This window comes from Ascidia mentula, chromosome 4 (assembly GCF_947561715.1).
Source record: "Ascidia mentula chromosome 4, kaAscMent1.1, whole genome shotgun sequence".
NCBI lineage: Eukaryota > Metazoa > Chordata > Ascidiacea > Phlebobranchia > Ascidiidae > Ascidia > Ascidia mentula.
In genome coordinates, this window is record NC_138569.1 from 12747487 (window position 1) to 12774080 (window position 26594).

General features: G+C 41.0%; 2 protein-coding genes across 2 annotated transcripts in view; both read left to right on the forward strand.

The window, feature by feature from the left end:
• The window catches only part of LOC145898106 (mucin-2-like), a 109962-nt gene extending 102652 nt beyond the window's left edge, over positions 1-7310 (forward strand). The window contains exon 35 of the mRNA XM_082986543.1: positions 7297-7310. Within this exon, the coding sequence (XP_082842669.1) occupies positions 7297-7310 (14 nt within the window). The remainder of the gene's footprint in view (positions 1-7296) is intronic.
• On the forward strand, positions 7262-14751 carry LOC145898107 (von Willebrand factor-like). The gene is made up of 19 exons (XM_082986544.1): positions 7262-7392; positions 7454-7586; positions 7691-7757; positions 7947-8308; positions 10203-10429; positions 10485-10699; positions 10755-11003; positions 11205-11391; positions 11447-11670; positions 11744-11884; positions 11937-12056; positions 12116-12259; positions 12330-12490; positions 12545-12710; positions 12776-12972; positions 13033-13313; positions 13392-13642; positions 13832-14012; positions 14081-14751. The coding sequence occupies exons 1-19, from the start codon at positions 7359-7361 to the stop codon at positions 14374-14376; spliced, it is 3636 nt and encodes a 1211-aa protein (XP_082842670.1). The 5' UTR covers positions 7262-7358; the 3' UTR covers positions 14377-14751.
• Positions 14752-26594: the final 11843 nt, after the last annotated feature.

Here is a 26594-nt window from a genome sequence, read left to right on the forward strand (position 1 = left end):
TCCGATCAAACAATTAGTTCCGGAATATGTTGACACTGGTATTGGATATGGCCCGAAACCATCCGTACCTTTGATTGAAGTATTCGAAGTGGCACCTATGTTCAAACCTACCACACCTCTGTATGGTGGTGATTTCGGTAAACAACCGATCAAACAATTAGGTCCGGAATATGTTGATACTGGTATTGGATATGGCCCGAATCCATCAGCACCTTTGGTTGAAGTATTCGAAGAAGGACAAGGATTTAAACCGATGTCACCTGTCTATGGAGGTGATTTCGGTCCACATCCGATCAAACAATTAGGTCCGGAATATGTTGATACTGGTATTGGATATGGCCCGAAAGCATCCGCACCTTTGGTTGAAGTATTCGAAGAAGGACAAGGACTTAAACCGATGACACCTGTCTATGGAGGTAGTTTCGGTCCACAACCGATCAAACAATTAGGTCCGGAATATGTTGATACTGGTATTGGATATGGCCCGAAACCATCCGCACCTTTGATTGAAGTATACGAAGACGCACCTATGTTCAAACCTACCACACCTCTGTATGGTGGTGATTTCGGTAAACAACCGATCAAACAATTAGGTCCGGAATATGTTGATACTGGTATCGGTTATGGCCCGAATCCATCCGTACCTTTGGTTGAAGTATTCGAAGAAGGACAAGGATTTAAACCGATGTCACCTGTCTATGGAGGTGATTTCGGTCCACATCCGATCAAACAATTAGGTCCGGAATATGTTGATACTGGTATTGGATATGGCCCGAAACCATCCGTACCTTTGATTGAAGTATTCGAAGACGCACCTATGTTCAAACCTACCACACCTCTGTATGGTGGTGATTTCGGTAAACAACCGATCAAACAATTAGGTCCGGAATATGTTGATACTGGTATTGGATATGGCCCGAAACCATCCGCACCTTTGGTTGAAGTATTCGAAGAAGGACAAGGATTTAAACCGATGTCACCTGTCTATGGAGGTGATTTCGGTCCACATCCGATCAAACAATTAGTTCCGGAATATGTTGATACTGGTATTGGATATGGCCCGAAACCATCCGTACCTTTGATTGAAGTATTCGAAGACGCACCTATGTTCAAACCTACCACACCTCTGTATGGTGGTGATTTCGGTAAACAACCGATCAAACAATTAGGTCCGGAATATGTTGATACTGGTATTGGATATGGCCCGAAACCATCCGCACCTTTGGTTGAAGTATTCGAAGAAGGACAAGGATTTAAGCCGATGACACCTGTCTATGGAGGTGATTTCGGTCCACATCCGATCAAACAATTAGGTCCGGAATATGTTGATACTGGTATTGGATATGGCCCGAAACCATCCGTACCTTTGATTGAAGTATTCGAAGACGCACCTATGTTCAAACCTACCACACCTCTGTATGGTGGTGATTTCGGTAAACAACCGATCAAACAATTAGGTCCGGAATATGTTGATACTGGTATTGGATATGGCCCGAAACCATCCGCACCTTTGGTTGAAGTATTCGAAGAAGGACAAGGATTTAAACCGATGACACCTGTCTATGGAGGTAATTTCGGTCCACATCCGATCAAACAATTAGGTCCGGAATATGTTGATACTGGTATTGGATATGGCCCGAAACCATCCGCACCTTTGGTTGAAGTATTCGAAGAAGGACAAGGATTTAAACCGATGACACCTGTCTATGGAGGTAGTTTCGGTCCACAACCGATCAAACAATTAGGTCCGGAATATGTTGATACTGGTATTGGATATGGCACGAAACCATCCGCACCTTTGATTGAAGTATTCGAAGAAGGACAAGGATTTAAACCGATGTCACCTGTCTATGGAGGTGATTTCGGTCCACATCCGATCAAACAATTAGTTCCGGAATATGTTGATACTGGTATTGGATATGGCCCGAAACCATCCGTACCTTTGATTGAAGTATTCGAAGACGCACCTATGTTCAAACCTACCACACCTCTGTATGGTGGTGATTTCGGTAAACAACCGATCAAACAATTAGGTCCGGAATATGTTGATACTGGTATTGGATATGGCCCGAAACCATCCGCACCTTTGGTTGAAGTATTCGAAGAAGGACAAGGATTTAAGCCGATGACACCTGTCTATGGAGGTGATTTCGGTCCACATCCGATCAAACAATTAGGTCCGGAATATGTTGATACTGGTATTGGATATGGCCCGAAACCATCCGTACCTTTGATTGAAGTATTCGAAGACGCACCTATGTTCAAACCTACCACACCTCTGTATGGTGGTGATTTCGGTAAACAACCGATCAAACAATTAGGTCCGGAATATGTTGATACTGGTATTGGATATGGCCCGAAACCATCCGCACCTTTGGTTGAAGTATTCGAAGAAGGACAAGGATTTAAACCGATGACACCTGTCTATGGAGGTAATTTCGGTCCACATCCGATCAAACAATTAGGTCCGGAATATGTTGATACTGGTAGTGGATATGGCCCGAAACCATCCGCACCTTTGGTTGAAGTATTCGAAGAAGGACAAGGATTTAAACCGATGACACCTGTCTATGGAGGTAGTTTCGGTCCACAACCGATCAAACAATTAGGTCCGGAATATGTTGATACTGGTATTGGATATGGCACGAAACCATCCGTACCTTTGATTGAAGTATTCGAAGAGGCACCTATGTTCAAACCTACCACACCTCTGTTTGGTGGTGATTTCGGTAAACAACCGATCAAACAATTTGGTCCGGAATATGTTGATACTGGTATTGGATATGGCCCGAAACCATCCGCACCTTTGGTTGAAGTATTCGAAGAAGGACAAGGATTTAAACCGATGTCACCTGTCTATGGAGGTGATTTCGGTCCACATCCGATCAAACAATTAGGTCCGGAATATGTTGATACTGGTATTGGATATGGCCCGAAACCATCCGCACCTTTGCTTGAAGTATTCGAAGACGCACCTATGTTCAAACCTACCACACCTCTGTTTGGTGGTGATTTCGGTCCACATCCGATCAAACAATTAGTTCCGGAATATGTTGACACTGGTATTGGATATGGCCCGAAACCATCCGCGCCTTTGGTTGAAGTATTCGAAGAAGGACAAGGATTTAAACCGATGACACCTGTCTATGGAGGTAATTTCGGTCCACATCCGATCAAACAATTAGGTCCGGAATATGTTGATACTGGTATTGGATATGGCCCGAAACCATCCGTACCTTTGATTGAAGTATTCGAAGACGCACCTATGTTCAAACCTACCACACCTCTGTATGGTGGTGATTTCGGTAAACAACCGATCAAACAATTAGGTCCGGAATATATTGATATTGGTATTGGATATGGCCCGAAACCATCCGCACCTTTGGTTGAAGTATTCGAAGAAGGACAAGGATTTAAGCCGATGACACCTGTCTATGGAGGTGATTTCGGTCCACATCCGATCAAACAATTAGGTCCGGAATATGTTGATACTGGTATTGGATATGGCCCGAAACCATCCGTACCTTTGATTGAAGTATTCGAAGACGCACCTATGTTCAAACCTACCACACCTCTGTATGGTGGTGATTTCGGTAAACAACCGATCAAACAATTAGGTCCGGAATATGTTGATACTGGTATTGGATATGGCCCGAAACCATCCGCACCTTTGGTTGAAGTATTCGAAGAAGGACAAGGATTTAAGCCGATGACACCTGTCTATGGAGGTGATTTCGGTCCACATCCGATCAAACAATTAGGTCCGGAATATGTTGATACTGGTATTGGATATGGCCCGAAACCATCCGCACCTTTGGTTGAAGTATTCGAAGAAGGACAAGGATTTAAACCGATGACACCTGTCTATGGAGGTAGTTTCGGTCCACAACCGATCAAACAATTAGGTCCGGAATATGTTGATACTGGTATTGGATATGGCACAAAACCATCCGCACCTTTGATTGAAGTATTCGAAGAAGGGCAAGGATTTAAACCGATGTCACCTGTCTATGGAGGTGATTTCGGTCCACATCCGATCAAACAATTAGTTCCGGAATATGTTGATACTGGTATTGGATATGGCCCGAAACCATCCGCACCTTTGATTGAAGTATTCGAAGACGCACCTATGTTCAAACCTACCACACCTCTGTATGGTGGTGATTTCGGTAAACAACCGATCAAACAATTAGGTCCGGAATATGTTGATACTGGTATTGGATATGGCCCGAAACCATCCGCACCTTTGGTTGAAGTATTCGAAGAAGGACAAGGATTTAAGCCGATGACACCTGTCTATGGAGGTGATTTCGGTCCACATCCGATCAAACAATTAGGTCCGGAATATGTTGATACCGGTATTGGATATGGCCCGAAACCATCCGTACCTTTGATTGAAGTATTCGAAGACGCACCTATGTTCAAACCTACCACACCTCTGTATGGTGGTGATTTCGGTAAACAACCGATCAAACAATTAGGTCCGGAATATGTTGATACTGGTATTGGATATGGCCCGAAACCATCCGCACCTTTGGTTGAAGTATTCGAAGAAGGACAAGGATTTAAACCGATGACACCTGTCTATGGAGGTAATTTCGGTCCACATCCGATCAAACAATTAGGTCCGGAATATGTTGATACTGGTATTGGATATGGCCCGAAACCATCCGCACCTTTGGTTGAAGTATTCGAAGAAGGACAAGGATTTAAACCGATGACACCTGTCTATGGAGGTAGTTTCGGTCCACAACCGATCAAACAATTAGGTCCGGAATATGTTGATACTGGTATTGGATATGGCACGAAACCATCCGCACCTTTGATTGAAGTATTCGAAGAAGGACAAGGATTTAAACCGATGTCACCTGTCTATGGAGGTAGTTTCGGTCCACAACCGATCAAACAATTAGGTCCGGAATATGTTGACACTGGCATTGGATATGGCCCGAAACCATCCGTACCTTTGATTGAAGTATTCGAAGAGGCACCTATGTTCAAACCTACCACACCTCTGTTTGGTGGTGATTTCGGTAAACAACCGATCAAACAATTTGGTCCGGAATATGTTGATACTGGTATTGGATATGGCCCGAAACCATCCGCACCTTTGGTTGAAGTATTCGAAGAAGGACAAGGATTTAAACCGATATCACCTGTCTATGGAGGTGATTTCGGTCCACATCCGATCAAACAATTAGGTCCGGAATATGTTGATACTGGTATTGGATATGGCCCGAAACCATCCGCACCTTTGGTTGAAGTATTCGAAGAGGCACCTATGTTCAAACCTACCACACCTCTGTTTGGTGGTGATTTCGGTCCACATCCGATCAAACAATTAGTTCCGGAATATGTTGACACTGGTATTGGATATGGCCCGAAACCATCCGCGCCTTTGGTTGAAGTATTCGAAGAAGGACAAGGATTTAAACCGATGACACCTGTCTATGGAGGTAATTTCGGTCCACATCCGATCAAACAATTAGGTCCGGAATATGTTGATACTGGTATTGGATATGGCCCGAAACCATCCGTACCTTTGATTGAAGTATTCGAAGACGCACCTATGTTCAAACCTACCACACCTCTGTATGGTGGTGATTTCGGTAAACAACCGATCAAACAATTAGGTCCGGAATATGTTGATACTGGTATTGGATATGGCCCGAAACCATCCGCACCTTTGGTTGAAGTATTCGAAGACGCACCTATGTTCAAACCTACCACACCTCTGTATGGTGGTGATTTCGGTACACAACCGATCAAACAATTAGGTCCGGAATATGTTGATACTGGTATTGGATATGGCCCGAAACCATCCGCACCTTTGGTTGAAGTATTCGAAGACGCACCTATGTTCAAACCTACCACACCTCTGTATGGTGGTGATTTCGGTACACAACCGATCAAACAATTAGGTCCGGAATATGTTGATACTGGTATTGGATATGGCCCGAAACCATCCGCACCTTTGGTTGAAGTATTCGAAGAAGGACAAGGATTTAAACCGTTGTCACCTGTCTATGGAGGTGATTTCGGTCCACATCCGATCAAACAATTAGTTCCGGAATATGTTGACACTGGTATTGGATATGGCCCGAAACCATCTGTACCTTTGATTGAAGTATTCGAAGAGGCACCTATGTTCAAACCTACCACACCTCTGTATGGAGGTGATTTCGGTAGACAACCGATCAAACAATTAGGTCCGGAATATGTTGATACTGGTATTGGATATGGCCCGAAACCATCCGCACCTTTGGTTGAAGTATTCGAAGAAGGACAAGGATTTAAACCGATGTCAACTGTCTATGGAGGTGATTTCGGTAAACAACCGATCAAACAATTAGTTCCGGAATATGTTGATACTGGTATTGGATATGGCCCGAAACCATCCGCGCCTTTGGTTGAAGTATTCGAAGAAGGACAAGGATTTAAACCGATGACACCTGCCTATGGAGGTAATTTCGGTCCACATCTGATCAAACAATTAGGTCCGGAATATGTTGATACTGGTATTGAATATGGCCCGAAACCATCCGCACCTTTGATTGACATATTCGAAGACACACCTATGTTCAAACCTACCACACCTCTGTATGGTGGTGATTTCGGTAAACAACCGATCAAACAATTAGGTCCGGAATATGTTGATACTGGTATTGGATATGGCCCGAAACCATCCGCGCCTTTGGTTGAAGTATTCGAAGAAGGACAAGGATTTAAACCGATGTCACCTGTCTATGGAGGTGATTTCGGTAAACAACCGATCAAACAATTAGTTCCGGAATATGTTGATACTGGTATTGGATATGGCCCGAAATCATTCGCGCCTTTGGTTGAAGTATTCGAAGAAGGACAAGGATTTAAACCGATGACACCTGTCTATGGAGGTAATTTCGGTCCACATCCGATCAAACAATTAGGTCCGGAATATGTTGATACTGGTATTGGATATGGCCCGAAATCATCCGTACCTTTGCTTGAAGTATTCGAAGACGCACCTATGTTCAAACCTACCACACCTCTGTATGGTGGTGATTTCGGTAAACAACCGATCAAACAATTAGGTCCGGAATATGTTGATAATGGTATTGGATATGGCCCGAAACCATCCGGATTTAAACCGATGTCACCTGTCTATGGAGGTGATTTCGGTCCACATCCGATCAAACAATTAGGTCCGGAATATGTTGATACTGGTATTGGATATGGCCCGAAACCATCCGCGCCTTTGGTTGAAGTATTCGAAGACGCTCCTATGTTCAAACCTACTACACCTGTGTTTGGTAGTGAAGTTGGCGTAATTCCGACGAAAAAAATAAATCCGTTGGTTGTTGCTCTTGGTGGTGTACATGTTCCCAAACTGGTTGGAGTTTCTTTGCAAACGTAAAGTTTGTTTTGTTTTATGTTTTTTTTATTGTGTTGATTGTTTGTTTTTATTTTTCAGAACCGATTCTACGTGCCCTGGTGTTGATGCCCTTGGTAATTCTATTGCTTGTGCTGATGGATTGCTTTTTGATGGCCATTCTTGTGTTGCTTCCCATGACTGTCCCTGTGTTCGTTTTGATACAGAATATAAGGTATAGTTTGTTTTAATTTATGGTTCATCGTTGTTATTTGGTAGATTTTTTCTTGAAATGGGCTTTGTGGCAAAATCTATTCAACATTTTTTGTATTTGTTTAGTCTGGCTCGATTTGGAAGGAAAACGTTGGTTGCACCAATTGTATTTGTATTGCCGGTTCTTCCAAGTGTACTCCTGAAATATGCGATGATATGGCTTGTCCGACTGGATATGTTTCTGTTATTCTAGGCGATGATTGTTGTCCATCGTGTGTAATTTCCAATACGACTTGTTTCAGTGGTAGCAAACATGTGAGTTTTATTACGCCGTAGGTGGCCATGGGTTTGATTTTACCGAGTTTATGCGTACATTCCCTAGGTTGGAGATGTTTGGGAACTTGAATGTTCTACCTGCACATGCACTGAATCTGGGGAAATGTGTCTTCCATTCGAATGTCCAGATGTTTTAATTCCGGATTGTCAAGAAGGATATGAACTTGTTAAGAAAATGGGTGGTTGCTGTGACGTGTATGTGTGTGTTTGCAATGAGAAGGATTGCAACAGCTTAGTTCCTGAATGTCCCCGATATCATGAAAAAGTGTTGATCGAGACGCAAGGTTGTTGCCCGGTTTACAAATGTGTTTGTGAACAGGAACTCTGTCCAACTACATTTTGCGGACCAAATGAAAGAAAAGTCCGCATTGACTCAACCGAAAAAATCGAATGTTGTCCGACATATAGGTAGGATAGATTTAAAAAAAAATAAGTAATGTAACAGATAGTGTAAAACTACGAAGTTCGAATACGTATATAATACTTTTTTTATATAATATTAGGCCCGCCTGACAAACGTTTGCCTATAACTAAAAACCTTAAAGAGTTTGGATTCAAATCTGGCTATGATAGTAGAAGAGGTTGATATTAAACATCTATTAAAATTTCAGAAATGTTTTCTGTTTAGTGTGCAAAAAAACATAATAATTGAGAGCTGTAGACAGGGTGTACACACTGTTTCAATCTGAAAGGTCTCATCAGTGCAGCTCATGACTGTGGCACTGTTGCACTGTGCTTACTTTTACGCTAGCAGCCACACAGATTTCCACTTTGTGGTACCTTTCGGTCAACGTCGATCCGTTGGGTACCCTATGCTGAGTATCAAACAGCAGAGACGAACCACCGTGGAGCGCAGTATGGTCAAACGAACTGCTTGGTAACCGATAGTGCTACCGGCTCGGGTAAACTCACGCAAAAAAAGCCATATTAATCGAGAGCTGCACGGTGGTTCATTTTGTTTTGATGAAATGTCTGTTTGAAATAAAAAAAAAATTTCGGGCTTAAAACCTGCTCACATTGTTGATTTTCCAAGTTAGGTCCCAAGTTTTGATGTTTTCTAAAAACAGTTTCCAAGTCTCAAGAAGCCGATGAAAATATTTGCTGCTATGTTACATCCCAGATAATGCCTAAACAAACTGACTTAGTGCAATATCACAATAACATTACCTTTAAAAGTTTAATAAAGTAAACAATACGAAACAACATACATGGTCAGATTGTAAGGCAGTGGTCCTTAACCTTTAAAACTCGCCGAACCCCTTGGATCCCCTGCAAGGATTCGTCGAAACCCGATAACATGAAGAATAAGGCAAGCAAAAAAAGCAAACAAAATGGAATATGCATTGATATCAATCTTTCACAATTTTAATGAATTTGCGTTACTGTGTCCAAGCAAAGTCATTTTCGCATGCGGAATGTTATGTTTTTTCGTTTTACCTAAATACAATGGTTTTCAATACGCGTCGGGGAGAAATGACAAAAATGACTAAGTCCGAGATTTGAATTGGCATAATATTCCACAGTTAGGACGCCCTGCGTCATCACCATACTTGGTCAGATATGGTCGCTCTATAAAGCATATTTAGCGTTGCCAATGGAATGTCTTTTGATTCCACCGCAGCAAAAATTCAGGTTTTGAGCATACCAGTTATCTTTTGTATATGATAGTGGCCGCTGGAAATGTTAGACACATGTTGGGCATTTTTGCCTACGTAGAGCGATACACAAAACCGCAACTAACTATGTTTATAGAAATTCCGTTTATACTTTAAACATGTCTCTTCATAAGCAGTTATGACCCTCGTACTAATATATCCTGATAAACTTTTCATTATATCAAATACTGTTACATTTGGTAACCGAAAACTTATCTAAGTTAATAACAGAAATATGGCTGCTGTGCCTTATTACCAGCTGGGCCTTTTGTACCTCAGGTACCTTAGTTGCACATAATTGTTTTTCTAATTTTAATATGCAGTTAATGCTGATCGCCTGTGATAGTTTTACATTTTAGAAACTTCGTTCTAGAATCCATCAAAGGATATTTGAGTCACAACCAAATCAATTACAACACGTACCTCTCAATACTGCTAAATATGTCATTGCATCTAAATATAAAATATAAATGTTTTCATCCAACTATATTTGAACATTGATTTCAAATTAAACGTTTCTGGGATATTTAATTTGTACTTTCTCTTCTTACCAGTACGATTTTCGTTTTTATTATTTTTTATCAGGAAGGAAAGATATGCCTATTTTTTTATTTTTTTTTACTGAGTCATGTTTTGTATTTGTGTAGTTGCCAGCTACTTGGTTGCGTTACTGAAGACGGCCAAAGGCACAGTATCGGAGAAACGTTCAGAAGCCCTGCTGATTCTTGCTTGTCATGCACTTGTATGCCTGATAACACTTTGTCATGCTCGAGAGCTCAATGCAAGCTACCTGAACCAAAACAATGCAGAAGTGGTGCCAAGGCAGTATTGGTAGATACAAACGACAAATGCTGCCAAGAATACGCCTGTGATTGTAAGTTTCAAAAACCACCTTTCCGATATCTATCTTACACGCAAATGTAATAAAGGTTTTTGCAATGGCATCGAACTTGGATGGAGCACATTTGATGGCAAGTCAACAATTTACAGTGGAACTGGAACTTTCACACTTGTTCAGGATACCAACAGAAATGATTTTGTGGTTACAATTAGTAGAACACCATGTTCATCTTCTATATGCACAGAAAATATTAAGCTTGGTGACTTGGTTCAAAACAAAGTTGCAGTTTTACATCCTTCTCAGGTACATAATAACAATTACATGGTCTGAGTATTTCCACATGTATGGTTTATTTCAGGTTATAATTGATTCACGAGAGATTTTCCCAGAGGTTGGCATTGAAACTTTCCAAGATGGTTTCAGCATCATCAAACTTCCTGATGGCAAAGTAACTGTAACATCACATGCAACAGGTGTTTCTATATCGTTGGGTGCGGAGGGACACGTGTGGTCTGCATTAGTTCCCCACTCGTACAGAGGAAATACAATTGGAACATGTGGCTTGTGTGATGACGACATATCGAACGATTATTGGAACGGAAAATCGGTATACAAATATGTGCATTACTACCCTGTCCTACTTTCCTTGACTAAAGCGGTTCGTTTAACAAGAACGAAACCCGTTTGATAACAAGGCCTTCTTTACTGTAAGATCTCGTTCGATAATTCAGACTAATTTATAAGTTGGTGGGCACGTTTTTAGCGTCTTCGCTTGTAAACATAGTTAATGCAATATTTTTCACAACAGGTGTGCCAAAACGCTGAAGATTTCATCAATGGTTTCAGGTTGCAATCCGCTATTCCTCAAACGTTTGTGTCTGAAGAAAAGACGTGTGTTGAAGCCAAAACATGTGCTATAATTTCAAGTGCATTTAATACATGTCCTCTTGAAATGGACCTATACATTGAATCCTGCAAGATAAGCATGTGCAACGGCAAGTTTTTTGCTATTCGTTTTTTACCGAGGTTTACAACAATTATTTAAAGCAGGTGGTAACGGTTGCGATGCGTTGGCTTCTATGGCTGCAAATTGCCGACTTATGGGTCAATGCATTGAATGGAGGACACCCAATCTTTGTCCTTTGTATTGTGCTCCAAGTATGGTATACAAGACTTGCGGCCCGAACGTTGTCCAAACATGTGACAATTACAAAACCTATTCCTCATTGGCTGTGGAATATTCCACAGAAGGTTGTTTCTGTCCTGACAGCACGGTAAGCACAAGAAGGAAGCGGGTGATTTTAGTGTGTGAAGCAGTACACCGAATCAGACATACATATTACTCAGGTGCAACATAACGGAAAATGCGTTAGTGTTACCGAATGTCCAGTCTGCAAGGATGAAACAGGCATGGCCAGAAAAGCAGGGGAGTTGTGGAAAAACGTTAATCCTTGTATTACAAGTTACTGCACGGGAACTGGAACAATAGTACGTTTTTGTCATGGAACCTGTTGACATTAATAACTTGTCGATTATATAGGTCCAAACAGCCGTGACATGCACCGAAACACCAAAATGCACTGACGATCAAATCCTTATTCAACTTGGTGACGGTGTTTGTTGCCCTGTTTTTGAGTGTGTCTCCATGGACAAATGCAAGGTACGTTGGTGCCATTAAATTACAATTATTTGCCCAATCAGCCTATTTTATTTTTACAGAACTTTAAATGTCCCGCTTACGAGCAACCCAATTGTGGCCCAGGTCACGAAATACAGAGCATTGTCCATGATGAATGTTGCATAGAACTTGTATGCATTTGTAACCCAGATTTGTGTCCGTCTGTTTCAATACCCCATTGTGAGGTAGGTCATTTTCCACCACCATCCCCAATAAATAAATAAATGAACAAAAAACATTTTGTGATATCCTTAGATGGGAGAAGTACTCACTACGATTACAGGAGGGGGGTGCTGCGAAACAGAAGTATGTCAATGTCAACCTGATAAGTGCTCGTCGCCTCCAATATGTGATGGGAACGGATACGAACTTGTGGTGGCAAATGTTGGATCATGTTGCACAGAATATGAATGCCTGTAAAATTTGGTACCTGATTTGTTTTCATCCAAATAGAACTTGCTCTTATTTAGATGTGTACGATCGTCATGCCCGGTGGTCACTACCCTTTCGTGTGAAGTGGGTGAGAAACTTGTGGTTTCAAATCCGAGAGAATGCTGTGCGAAATATGAGTGTGAGTGCGACAGTTCAACATGTCCAATTAAAATAAACAACTGTCCAGATGGATTTACTGTAAAGGTAGGTACACACTTAAAAACGGAGAACTTATCCCGATATTTTCCTGGGAATTTTCCTTCTTTTAGACCACTATATTGGAAAATAAATGTTGTTCGGAAACAACCGAATGTGTTTGCGACGAAGGCGCTTGTCCTGTATACGAAGGTCCAAAGTGTGACATTGCAAAAGGTTTTAAATCAATAACCACTGCGTCTGTTTGGTGCCCATTCAACTTACCTTCTTGTTGCCCTACGGTGTACGAGGAAGTTTGTATTTGTGACAGGTAACTACAGAAAATACTCGTACACTTACCAATATCAAGCGTACACTTTAACTTCTTTAGTTCACTGTGTCCAACTCTGGAAGTCCCTATTTGTGAAACTTATGAAAGAATGTCCTTGGTTCCTATATCACCATGTTGCTCCATTTCACAATGTGTTTGTGACGTCAGTAAATGCACAAGAAGTGTAACAACATGTGCGAACAATAAACACGTCAAAATATCCCGTCAAAATGATTGTTGCGAGATTGCAGAATGCATTTGCGATAAGTGCTCTCCACCAAATTCGTGCAAAAACGGTTGGGTTGCAACAGAACTGGTTGATGACTGTGGATGTTTGACAAGTTAGTTATGCAGACACACTGAAATTAAATCAGAAAAAAAAAAGTTTGAAAAAGTTTAATTTGTTTCATGTTACATAGGAACTTGTACTTCCCCGGTTTACTGCGTGTACAATGGTGAAATACATCAACCATCGACTGTGTGGATGGAAGACGTTTGTCGTGAATGTGTCTGCTCATCGGCGCCGAATGCCGATGGTGTATATGAAACGGAATGCACTGCAATTCAATGCGGAAAATGTAGCACCGGGTACACTTATGTGCCAGTGCCAGGCGCATGTTGCGGAGATTGCGTACCAATATCGTGTCACTATGATGGTCAACAGTATTCGGTAAAGTTTAGACACAAACTTATATAGCATTGTTTTGTAATTGCTACACTCATAGAATATATATATATAATGAACTAAACCGTTTTCCAACTAACTTCTGATTATTGACTCGCACATTTTAATCATAAAAGTAAAAGTTAATGCTTCATTTTTTACAGTGATACTTGAATATATTTTATCTGTATGAAGGTTGGACAAAAATGGAATGTAGACAACGAAACTTGTACCACGTGCATTTGCGGAATGAACTCGATTACCGGGGAAGTTTTCACTACGTGTAGCCAGGTTACATGCGAACCACTAAATCCAAGTTGTCCAATTGACAAAATCAGAAAAACTGCAGATGGATGTTGTCAGTTCTGCGATACTAGTAAGCTGTCCACCATTTTGTTTTTATAGTCGTGGTATTGTTCAACTTCATCCCCTATTCTTGCATAGCATATGTTGGAGGAGAATGTGCACCTGCGCTTCAAACAATGGATTATTTGACCAAGGACGGATGCACTAGTGAGAATAAAATTGCTATTAACACATGCGACGGAACGTGCAGAAGCAAGTCTACATATTCTCTCGAAACAAACAACTTCACCAAAATGTGTAGTTGTTGTTCAACCACTGAGAGTGAAGATCGTGAGATCAACCTAATTTGTCCGGATGGGTCAATAAAGACCGTAAATTACAAAAGTGCGGTGTCATGTGGATGTCAATCCAATAAGTGCGAAAATGTACCGTAAATGACATGTACACTCGCTATACAACCCTTTTATTTTTTTTCCTCGTTTAGTTTAGTAAACAGAGCATTTTTGAGTTTTTAATTGCCAACTTGTTAAAAAGCGTTAACGTGCGACTTATTTTGCAAAAAGAGGTTGGTAATGACGTTTAATGGATTTTTTTTAGCAATTGTTTGACAATAAAAACTCAATTGTGTCGCCAAGATTAGGGTGTGTTTTGAACATTGACATTTGCTGTGTAACATTTTTTCAGGTTTCTTGTTACAAAGCCAAGCATGGTTTCAATTCATATGAACCTTTTTCGTGGCTCCACTAGCTTTAGTATGATGTCCGCGTTTTCTGTTGGGGGCAGTTAAAAGGCGAGACCTCTCATTTCACAACCAGACCGTTTGCTTGGGGTTATTATTGTATGTATATCATCATTGTATGAGGTGGTTATTTAGCGAAAACGAGGAAATAAAGCATTGCATATTATTCTCGTGTATTTACTTTGACTGATGGCCAGTATCAACCAAAATGACCTAAATATTTGGTAATATTAAAACTATGAGAATAACAACACTTCTGCTTCTTCAAATGTACAAGTGAAGCGAGTTGCTCCATATTTTGCGCGCGTGTCCTGTGTAACGATGCAAAGCCGTAACACATAACACAAAGCGGGAGAACGTAAAGACGAAGTCAAAATATCCGCTGCGTTACACTCACGCAAATAAGTGCCGCTGCGAGAAATCAAAAATTCTTCACCGGTCAAAACAGTCTTAATTTCAGCGGGCATTCAATCCATTATTTCCTCGAAATTAAAGGCACCTTTTTTACTACAAAGCTGCAAAAGCATTTTATTTATAAGGGCTGAAGGTAATTTGTCACCCAAAGGAGCACATGAAGCAAATGCTTTACGCGCAGTTATGGTGTCATGGTAAAAGTTATTAATACGTTCGTTGGTCAGTGCGTAACGATCCTCCTGCGGCGGATTTCGAACACGCTGATGAAACGAACGGCGGTTGGCTAATCCAACGAAACTACTAAATGAAAAACTTTGTTGTGTCACTGGAAATATTCCGAAGAGCAAATTGCGCCTCTATTTAGACAACTTTACTGCCACTTCATTCTGCGATTTTGTGCTGCTCTCGTTCATTATGCAAATCAAAAGATTCCGCTTTCAAACATCGGGTTACCAACAAAGCGAGTTGCTCTTTTTTCTGCGAGCGTGTCCTATGTTGCAAACTCATAACTCATAGCCAACATAGGTTGTCGTCCAATATGTCACCTGAACAATATCGGTTGCATCAACACGTGACTGCAGCAGCGTGCAAGAAGTAGATCTATTTTACATCGAAACAGGTGGTCACCATAAATACACTCCGAGCACACGTTCCATTTTCTTCACATCAGCATTTGACACAATTGACTGCAAGTATCTATATTCGGCTGGGATTGGCAACAACATATGCTCGTGGTTAGTTACCCATTTTCTGAGCCAAAATCTTTCAAGTTGCAACAAATCCCGCAACTCGACAGCCAATTTGATTGCCATATCTTCAGTTTTCAGGGATTTCAAACAAACGCAACTGGTTCCTGGCGAAATCGAAAAAGTGTCCCAAAAAAGCTGTTGTAAAAATAAAATCCGCCGAAGTCAACCACTAATATATATAGTTTTTCTTTTCCTGTAGTTTGTAACTAGAAATGCTAGAATTATCAGATTAAAGTCACCACAAAAGCGAGGTTAAAGTTATGACATCACACAAAAAATGACATCATTTAATGTCACTGAGCGAAGAAACGCACAATTTCCGTCCTATTGTGCTGTATTACACCTTCACAAACAAACTCCACACTTGTAAAAAAGCAATTTTTTGCGGTGCTGCCCTTTATCAATAACAACGAACACCAATCTAAAGCTACTTGCCGAACGGATTAAATTTGATCTGACTCGGAACAAAATTTTAAACCTTAATCCTAACTTATTTGCATGGCGCTTTGATCCGGTATGTTCGAGGTGACGACTGGTAGCGGCTGTTTTTGCATTGGATTTAAGTCGGCATATAAGCCGTCTAAGCTAAATCCCAGACCAAATAGTGATCAAACTCGAGTGCATTTACACATGCTTTTGTGGTCAAAGCATTTATGATCGCTCACGTCAAGCATGATGTAACTGGCCAGTAATCGAGGCTGGCTAAATCTGTTGGCCGCGCCACATGGCTGAACTGTTTATTGCAGTCTTTACTCGTTTTTAAGTCGAAATCTTCCTCAATGAAAGCATATATTCAATTCGTGTTCGAAAACGATTTAAACACTGTTTTCCAGCCTACCAATTACAGCCGAAATCAAATAGAATCGGAAATTAGAATTAGCACACGTTCAAAACACACTTCTGTCACGTTGTCAGCTGGGCACAAACAACAAAAGTAGTGTGACGTCATATTTAGCAACTTATTGAATTAAGTGGGGAGCAAGTGCACGAGAAATTCTTACACATAAACTTCTCAAAAGCACGACAGAGACAAACCGTTATTGGTTTAGTTATCGTGTCAGTTAGTACTTGTTGAAGCATTGTCGTTTTGTCTACTCCCGGCAAAAGATAAGTAACTAAATTTGGCTGGCAAAGACCGCCGAGAAAAACCGAAACTAAAATTCTAATGGAACACAGATATCCTGTCATAGCATTATTTTTTATTTGGCAATAGCGTTACCTACGGGTTCGTATAAATGATTTTTGCCCTGATCTATGAGTTAACGTAATTTGGCGGTTCTGTAGCAACACGCATGTTTCCCTACTTAATTCTTCACACATTTGGAACACAGACGGACCGAAGGCTGCAGACGGTGTTAGGCTTTCCTGCAGAAATCACACAGCCTTCTGGCATCCGGCTCGACGACAGACCTTATTCTTCATTTGTACCTTGTTAAATACCCGTTCACACTTTTCTCTGTCTCCCAATTCGTTGTCCCAATTCGTTGTCGTAATTCGCTGTCATTCTCTGTCATTAACTTTGCCATCCAACTAGTCTCGGCCACTTAACTAAACAACTGGCATGCTGTAGAAGTTACTCGCTCAGTCACTATAACGCGCTTGGAACAAATTAAACTTTAAGCCACCTGGTATTGCAATTGTGTGTTTCCATTAAAAAATAAGTCTGCCACGGAGTCGAACTTAGTAACCTATACAGCAAGAACACGCAAGCAGACTTTAGATTTAGCAAAGCAGCGACTGGGAATCCTATTTGGTACGCTGCACTGGTGAACTTGCCCGACGTGATTACAATTGCTTTTACCAGGTTGGTTTGTTCCGTTTATTTTTGGTAATATTCTATTGCATTGTACTTTGTGATTCTCACGAAATTTTACTTGTTTAGGAGTGAATTTCGTGGCGAATGGTAGATGATGGTTCTCCATTATCATGATGGACGCGAGAAAAGATGTGGACGCAATGACTATGCATCAATTATAAATTGAAAAAAGTAAGTTAATTTCACAGGATCAATACGGATTTAGAAGTAAACATTCCACGTCACTCGCCATTTACGACATTTATGAGAAGCTGTTAGAATCTTTTGACAATAAACAGTTTTCATGCGCCATTTTTGTAGATCTGTCTAAGGCATTCGACACCGCAAATCACGAGAAGTTGTTGGAAAAGTTAGAGCGCCGGTATGAGGGGGAATACCCTACAATTAATCCGCAGTTACCTTGTAGGTAGAAGTCAATGTACTAGAATAGGAAATTATCTGTCGGATATTAAACCCATAACATGCGGTTGTCCACATGGTTCGCCATTAGCTCCTTTACTTTTTTTATTGTACATTAATGACCTTCCGCAAGTATCCACTTTCACAACCAAATTGTTTGCTGACGACACGGTTCTTTCCATGACCTCCCCATCACTTATCGACTTACAATCCCGTGTTAACGAACAACTCACAAATGTTGACAACTGGTTAAGGCACAATTGACTTTCCCTCAACATTCGGAAAACAAAGTTCCTATTGTTTTGCCCTTCCACCTCAAGCTAGCGATTTCACCAAAAAAACTTTTGCGATCAGATATTATTAAGTACCTCGGTGTATACATTGATGACAAACTAACCTGAACAACTCACATTCATTATTTGGAAAAGAAATTGTCACAAGCATGCGGCCCCTTTATTTCAGTTGCGAAATTATCTTGACGTTAAAACGTTGAGAAACGTTTACTATTCATTTGTATATTCCCATATTCAGTACGCTATTGGTGCTTGGGGTGGAGGATCGGCACTCTCACTGAAAAAACTCAACACTATTCATAATAACATACTCCGTTCCATAACCTTTAGTTCCTTTCAAAGCCACGTCACGCCATTATATAAGAAATTAGATGTCATAAAAATTAGAGACATTTACAAACTCGAACTGGCCAAAGCAATGCACGATTTCCATACCGGCAATCTACCGGCCTCCTACAACTGCTTATTTTCGTTAGTAGACACAGTGCACGATCATTTCACAAGAAATGCATCGAAAAAGAACCTATTTCACCCTAGGGTTAACACCACCTTCGGCTTACGCATGCTAAAATTTAGGGGCCCACAGATATGGGAGAAAATAAACCCTTCCATTAGATCGCTCTCCCGTTCATCATTTAAAAAAAAATCAGCCTATCTTTCACAGCTCAGTATTAACATCCATTTTCATCCACCCTGTTAGCAGTCCGCTTTTCCCTTTTTCTTCGTAGTCCTCTTGTCGTTTATTGCGTTTTTTCTGGTGTTTTCTTGTGTTTTTTATTTATACTCCACTGTACACTCTACGCCTAAATGAACAATTTACTGCCGTAGGATCCGTTGTTGTTTCAGACCTAGGAGCGCTGCACGCCAACATCACAACGTGCGATTGACCATCAGCAAGACCTACGATGATTCAACAAGCGCAACCTTCATACGATCCCGACCGTCTCCAACCGAAACCACCACGTTTGGAGTGTCCTCGGGACGTTAAGGTCTGTCGATGTGGATCAAAGGAAATGTTCTGAGAACCGAGTTGGCGTTTGCGTTTTGATGGGTTTTGCTTTGGCCACCACGGCCGGGTGGCCACCTTTCGTCAGCTTGTCGCAACCCATCATCCTTGCATATTGTTCTTTGCGTAGTTGCTTTTTTTTCGCAAAATAAACATGATTTGATTTGATTTGATTTGATTCCCCGAATGTGCAAAGGTTAAGAGGTAACTCCGGCTATCGACTTTTTGTATGACTTTTTCGGTTTGGACTCAGTAAGAAAGAAAAGGGACAAAAGGAAAATTAACGTTGCGCTTTTAAGTTTAAGAGTTTGGTGTACGTGTAAATAAATGGATAGAGTAAGTAATGCGTTGAAGGTCAACTGAACGTGGATCAAATTTGATCTGATCCGTTATTTGATCCAAATTCCGGAGAGGCGGATCAAATTTTGGCTGAAATTGCCGGATTAATGGTTCAAAAACCAAAGCTAGATCACGAGCAAGCTCCAGTTGCAGGAGTAGGTCTACTGAAAGGCTTATGAGAAAATAGGTTCCCAGCTACAGCGTAGTTTCGACGTTCTCAACGTCGCAATAAGGTCGTAAACACGTGTCGCGCTTATATTTCATGAAAGTAAATGTTGAAAAGTAGGTTTCAACGAATGTTGAAAAGCAACGTTAAGAAAAACTTTACTTCTACGTTCTCGATACGTACAGTGCAACGTAACTGCAACGTTGCCTCAAAACGTTGGTAAGTACCATTTCCCGACAGATAATACGGATGACGTAACACAAACGTTGTCTTTCAACGCTAAATAAAACCTATTTACCACTATTTTGCAACGTTGCAAGTAACGTAATACAAAAGTTGTCTTTCAACCTTAAATAAAACATATTTATCACTGTTTTGCAACGTTAAAACTGACGTAATCAAAACGTTGTCCGTCTACGTTAGAGAAGAACCAATTTACCACTGCTTTGCAACGTTAAAACTAACGTAATCAAAACGTTGTCTGTCTACGTTAGTAGTAGAGTCCAGCCCGCGAACGCTATCACTCTTCACTTATTAGGGATCGGGCACTCTTCACTTATGTGGGATCAGGCACTCTTCACTTATGTGGGATCGGGCACTCTTCACTTGGTTTGAGATCGCGCACTGTCCTGTGGAATCGCGCACTGTTCTGTGGGATCGGGAACTGTTCACTTAAATGGGATTGGTCCCAAATTGTAGGATTTGGTGAATGAAGTTTTTTGAATGAGCATTGGTCACTAGATGGTATAAAAGAGTTGTGGCTGTGAAGGCTTTCGGTTTGTTCACTTGCGTTTTGAGTTGTAACAGGGTTCAGTAGTAATAGATTGCAGTGGAGTTGAAGGTTGGTCTTTAGATTAGTCTAAAGTTAAAAAATGTATGTACAGTAAGAAAGTAATAATAATGAAAGTTTGATAATAGTTTATAAGCTAGAGATATAATATAGTTTAAAATTCAGGTGTGATCAAAATTGATTCAGTTGCTTACTTTTTACAAAAGTTTTCCGTTAAAAAATGGATAAACCGCCAGGAAGAAAACGGCCGTTTCTATGTGCCGCTTGTGGTGCTAGATTTTGGAAGAAGGAACATTTGGAAAAACACATGTCCTCTTGCGATAAACAAGTTACATGTGATCATTGCGAAAGAGTGTAAGTACTGAATATATTTTTTTTTGTTGCTACTAATTGTATTTTATTGTGCTTGTTAGTTTTGGGGCGAGGTCGAATGTACAAAGGCATCTAAAAAACACTTGCCCGAAAATCCACGGTTCAAGAAAGAGGTGAGTTTGCATGAAATTGTTTTACATTTCTATAATCTAATTTATGTTTCTGCAATAGAACAACAAAACGTACAGCGGACACTGGCAATTGTGGAGCAGAAGTCCGGAAAAAGCCAAGGTAAATGGAATTGTTGTTAAAAAATAAAATGATTTTAAATGAATTCCTTTTATGCCCAATGCGATTTGTCGTGATCAGAACAGAAAATGCAGACCTTGGTGAATCAATTGGCGCCACCGCAAATCCACGACCAACGCCAACACGAAAAAATATTGGACTAGCCGCTGAGAAATTAGTCAATTTAGCAACTGATCCGTCAAACCAAGTCACTACTGACAACATTGAAAATCAAGAACCTATGTTTGGAGCATCAAATATGTAAGAACGTTTTTGATGAACGGCTTTTTAAGCCAATACTATTGTGCATTTTATGACTATAAAATACATTAAGGGTTGATGTCTAACGTTTGTCACAACGCTATACTTTCTTTGTAGTAACAACTGCGATGAATATCAGTTTGCGAGTGAATTTCTCGATAACATTTTTAAGGAACTTGAATCTGGCCCAATGAATCGCAATGGGAGCTTTGATGCAGTCGGTCTTACATGTCCTGTCGATGCGAGGTAAGCGAGACCTCTTAATATGGAGTAATTCATATTAAGTTTATTTAATATTGTTTAAATTTTTCCCAGAAACAATCTGAAGTGAAAACAGACGAGGAAAAGTTCCCTGAAGTGGCGATCGTAACAGGCGAGGATTTTGGCTTTGGGCTACTGAATACGCCGACAATTGATATGGCTACGCCGAGTGAAATTCCACAAAGTATGCCAGAGAGGTAGGGTTAGGTTAACCACCGTTTGACAGAGGGGAGTTAAACAGTCTTGTTTTAGCAGCGAGGTCATGTTGCGGTCGCCGACAGACTCTGAAGCACCTGCAGTCATTGATAGTGGCGTTATCGAAGCTAACACCGCAATGGCAGCAACCGGTGGTAACGGTAATGTTAGTTGCGTTCAAAGGTTTGTGAGCTTTTGTCTGTTAAATGTTTTGACGACAATAACCTGAAATGTTTGTTTGTAGCGAAACCAGGGCCTACGCAGCAGTTGATTCGGACCCACTTTTGTCACAGTACACAGCTTCACAAGAATTGATATTTGAAAAAATTTGCAAGGATGCAGAAGTGGTCAATGAACGCGTAAATTCTTTTCAAGGCGGAGATAATCGAAATGATTTAAGTGGCGGAGACATGTTGTCGCCCGCAGCCGTCGAAAGTGGTGAAAGGTTTGTAGAATGCGTTAATATCCTTTAACTAAATTATAATATTAGAACAAATGCTCATGAAGTACAATTACAATTCAGTGAAACTATGGACGTCGATGGGGGTCATAATGAATTTACGAGACCCCAAACTGCAGAAGCAGTGGCACCGAGCGGCGGTGACGACAATGTTAGCTGCGTTGAAAGGTTTGTAATGTTTTGGGTGTTTAATTTTTTGACGATCATGACCTGAAATGTTTGTTTGCAGCGAAATTAGACCCGAGGCAGCAGTTGATTTGGACTTACTATGGACACAGTTTACACCTTCTTAAGAATTGAGATGGGAAAAAATTTGCAAGGATGCAGAAGCGAATTCTTCTAGCCCGTCCTCTCTTATTCAAAGAGGTTGGTAAGTTCTCAGACGTGGTTGCCCTTGGACCCAGAATTATACTCACTTTTCTTGTAGGGGAAGCAGTGGTGAAGCCCAACAACGACCACAGGAAAATGAGCGAGATAGACTCATCGCTCGGAACATCAGAGCCATTCAAACACACCGAAGAATCGGTAAAGTGACAAGCGTCTTCAACTTCCGCGCACCAATTTCCTACGAAAATTTAAATAGTATTGCCGATGAAGTTTTGCGCTTTGGCAATCGAGCCTTCAGGATCAATGCCAGTTTTGGCTTTTCTATGAACAATGTAGCCGGAGAACAACGTTATTTTCACTCCAGTGCTAACAATTTTCAAGTTTTTGACACACCTTATGTTGCCCGCACACGCGACGACTTGATTGCTTTTCTTGAAAGCCTCGAAGACAAAGAGGGACAACTTGCCACCCCCAGCCGCTAAGACCACTTTGCTCTCAGAGAATATTGCCTTGAGTGTGTCAATTAGCTCAAATGTGCCTGGGTATACGTCACCAAGGTGTATTGTATCCACAGGGGACTGTGGGGATTTAATAAAAAGATTTGTTTCCTACCTTAAAGAAATACAAGAAGCTGCTGCGTCGTCTATGCTTCACCGATTTCAGGGCATCAGGAAACAGCTTGAAACAATGCTAGGCCATTCTTGTAAGTTGGAGTCTTGTGATCCACGCAAGCACCCTCTTCAACGACTATCATCCGACTTACATCTGTACTTATCTAATCTAACCTGCTTATCTTTCAATGGAAGTAAATATGACCTCAACTTGGCAAAGAGACATTTGATTCCATCTCTAATGGCCGAGGACAAAATATTAAATGTAATCAAAAGAAATAATGATTTCATGTCTATTAAAACTACGTCCTTTAACTTTCTTGATTTACGCAATTATGTTGAGGCAAATTATTCTTATGATTCCCTGTTGCAAGCCTTTAACTGCAAAACATGCAAAGGTTTTTTTCCTTATGAATTCATGACTTCAGTTGAAAAGTTACAAGAAACTTCACTGCCTCTAATCACAGCTTTCTACAGCTCACTGAAAGGTTCAACTATAACCGAAGATGAGTACCAGTTTTGTTTAGACACATGGCGTGACGAAAAAATGCACACCCTGAAAGATTTTCTTGTTTGGTACAATAACCGTGATGTAGTTCCTTTTCTCGATGTTAATTCTAAGCTTTGCAACTTTTACGAGGAACGTGGTGTTGACGCGTTTAAAGAGGTAATCTTGATCGAAACACGTACCTGGTTTAACTCTACAATATTTAATGAGGTCTCTTGATCGAAACACGCCTCTTGCACTGTTTGGAGAAAGATTTAAGGACATTCACAATCTCATTCGGCCAATATAGTTGGAGGTCCAGCAACAATTTTTCACCGCTACCACGAACAAAATGAAACCAAAATCCGCACTGTCGACTACGATACTAAAGCCCGTGTATGTCAAGCAGTCATCAGCTTTGGCTGCAATGCTCTTTACCTCTGGGGGATTATGCAACAGATGCCAACCTCTTTTTTCACTGTTTTAAAGTACGAAAATGAAACCCAAGGATTCAGTTTGATGCAATCATCACGTCACGGTCACATGGCTCGGGTGTGGCTTGATTGGTGCGCACAAGAATATGGTATATTTATTCGTCATCAGTTCAACTAAGGGGGAGAAGCTCGTCTCGGTCAACGAAATTTACCCGTGGATGGGTACTGCGCAGAAGTCAAGAAAGTTATTTTTTCATGGTTGTGATCGCTGTGGTGTCCATTTCGATGACTTTGAAAAAGCTACAAAAGCCCGTGAAAAGACAGCTGAAAATACAGCATAACTCGGTAGTCTTGAATACAAGATTGTTGAAATGTGGGAATGTGATTGGTATGCTTTGCAAAAGAACAATCAGCGAGTGCGTGATTTTGTTAGATCTCACCCGGTTCCCAGGTTCCGCATCCCAAAAATAGAAACTTTTTCACCATGCGAGAAGCATTGCGGAAAGGTGACTTGTTCGGGCTAGTGGAGTGTGACATCATTGTTCCACCTGAAAAAAGAGAATATTTCAAGCAATTAAGCCCCGTGTTTAAAAATATAGAAGTATCCAGAGCTGATATTGGACAGTATATGCGTGGACATGCAGAGAAGTACAGTGATTTGAAAACCAAACGAAGGTGCTTAATAGGGAGCATGATTGGGAAGAAAATCTTGCTTGCCACCCCCATTCTGACGTGGTACTTGAAACATGGACTTGTTTTGGAACACATATATCAAGTGATTTGCTTTGATCCAAAGCCCTGCTTCAAAACCTGAAGTTATGAAGTTACTGCAGCACGACGTTTGGGTGATGTCAACCCTGACAAAAAGATCATTGGAGACCCGTTTAAACTTTTAGGTAATTTTGTGCTTTCCAGGCAATAACTCCTACGGCAAGATGCTAACGAACAAAAAGCTTCAACGTGATATCTTCTACCAGGAAGCTAAAGATGCTCGGATGTCAGTTAATAACCCGAGGTTCCAGCACTTGGAGGAAATCAATGATGAACTGTATGAAGTCAAGATGTAAAACCGTCGGATCAACCAAAATTTACCAGTGCACATTGGATTTTTCGTTTACCAATACGCCAAGCTGAGGATGCTACAGTTTCATTACGACTTTTTCGATCGATTTGTCGACAGGGAAATGTATCAGTTGTGTCCCAAGGACACAGATAGTTACTATATGGCAATGGCTGGTAAACGTTTGGATGATGTGGTTCGTCTCCAACTGTTGAAGGAGTTTTATGAAACATATCACATGTGGTTTCCATCTCCAGCATGCGACCTGCATCGCTCAGAATTTGTCAAGAGGCGTGTTTCGGGAAAAGAGTTTACCCAACTGGAATGCTGTCAGAGGCGAGAGCGAGATGACCTACGCACCTCTGGGCTTTTTACAGTTGAATGGAGTGGCACAGGTGTAGTGGCTCTTACGACCAAGACCTAATATTGCAAAGGAAGCACCAACAAACAAACTTGCAAGGGGATCAACAAGAAGCAAAATCCGCTGACTTTTCAAGCTTATCTCGAAGTGTTGAAAACGGGGAAAGCGCGTTGGGTACAAACACTGGCTTTCGCACTTTGAATCAAAGAGTTTACACGTATGAACAGACAAGAAGTGGGATCACTAATTTTTACGGCAAACGTAAAGTTCTTGCCGACGGGGTTTCAACCGTGCCCCTCGACTTATAAGTGTTTCATTGTTTTCGTGCTTGTGTTGTATGTGCACTGCTTAAATAATATTCAAGTGATCTGTTCGAAACCTAAGCTAATAAAGTAAGAAGAGAAGTGAGGCAGCCCAATTAGCATGATGTTAAAAAATAACTTTTCTTTAGCCTTCACTGTTCAGGTAGTGATTCATCTTACAAGGGTTGCGCCATCGCTGGTAAACCATTCATTGGGAGTGAGGCACAATGTGAGAGGTGAAGCAATCCCGAACAAGATGAGCGCTCATGTATTGCACAATTTCTTGGAATATTTCATGCCAGGTTTTAAACGGGATCATGTCATTTTGATTGTATATAAGACGGTATAGATACTTCATTCCTCATCAACGAACAGAAGCAACCAACGGAGAAGATGTCACTCAACAGACGTATTGTTCCCGACACCGTCGATTCAACCAGACAGCAAAGCGCTACACAGCTGCTCACAGAGATATATAGAAGACGCCGACCTGCAGGAATGTCTTGACGACGTTTTGCTTTTCCTAATTTTTGGTTGCTGTAGGTACCAGACTTTGCTGTGCAACGTTGTATGTGAAGTTTA

Bases quoted from the DNA above. Each gene is read 5' to 3' on its own strand.
- LOC145898107 (XM_082986544.1), top strand. From the start codon at position 7,359: ATGTTCCCAAACTGGTTGGAGTTTCTTTGCAAAC. The intron at 7,758-7,946 runs GTACTCCTGAAA...TACATTCCCTAG, and splicing joins TATTGCCGGTTCTTCCAAGT to GTTGGAGATGTTTGGGAACT. The intron at 12,973-13,032 runs GTAACTACAGAA...TAACTTCTTTAG, and splicing joins GAAGTTTGTATTTGTGACAG to TTCACTGTGTCCAACTCTGG.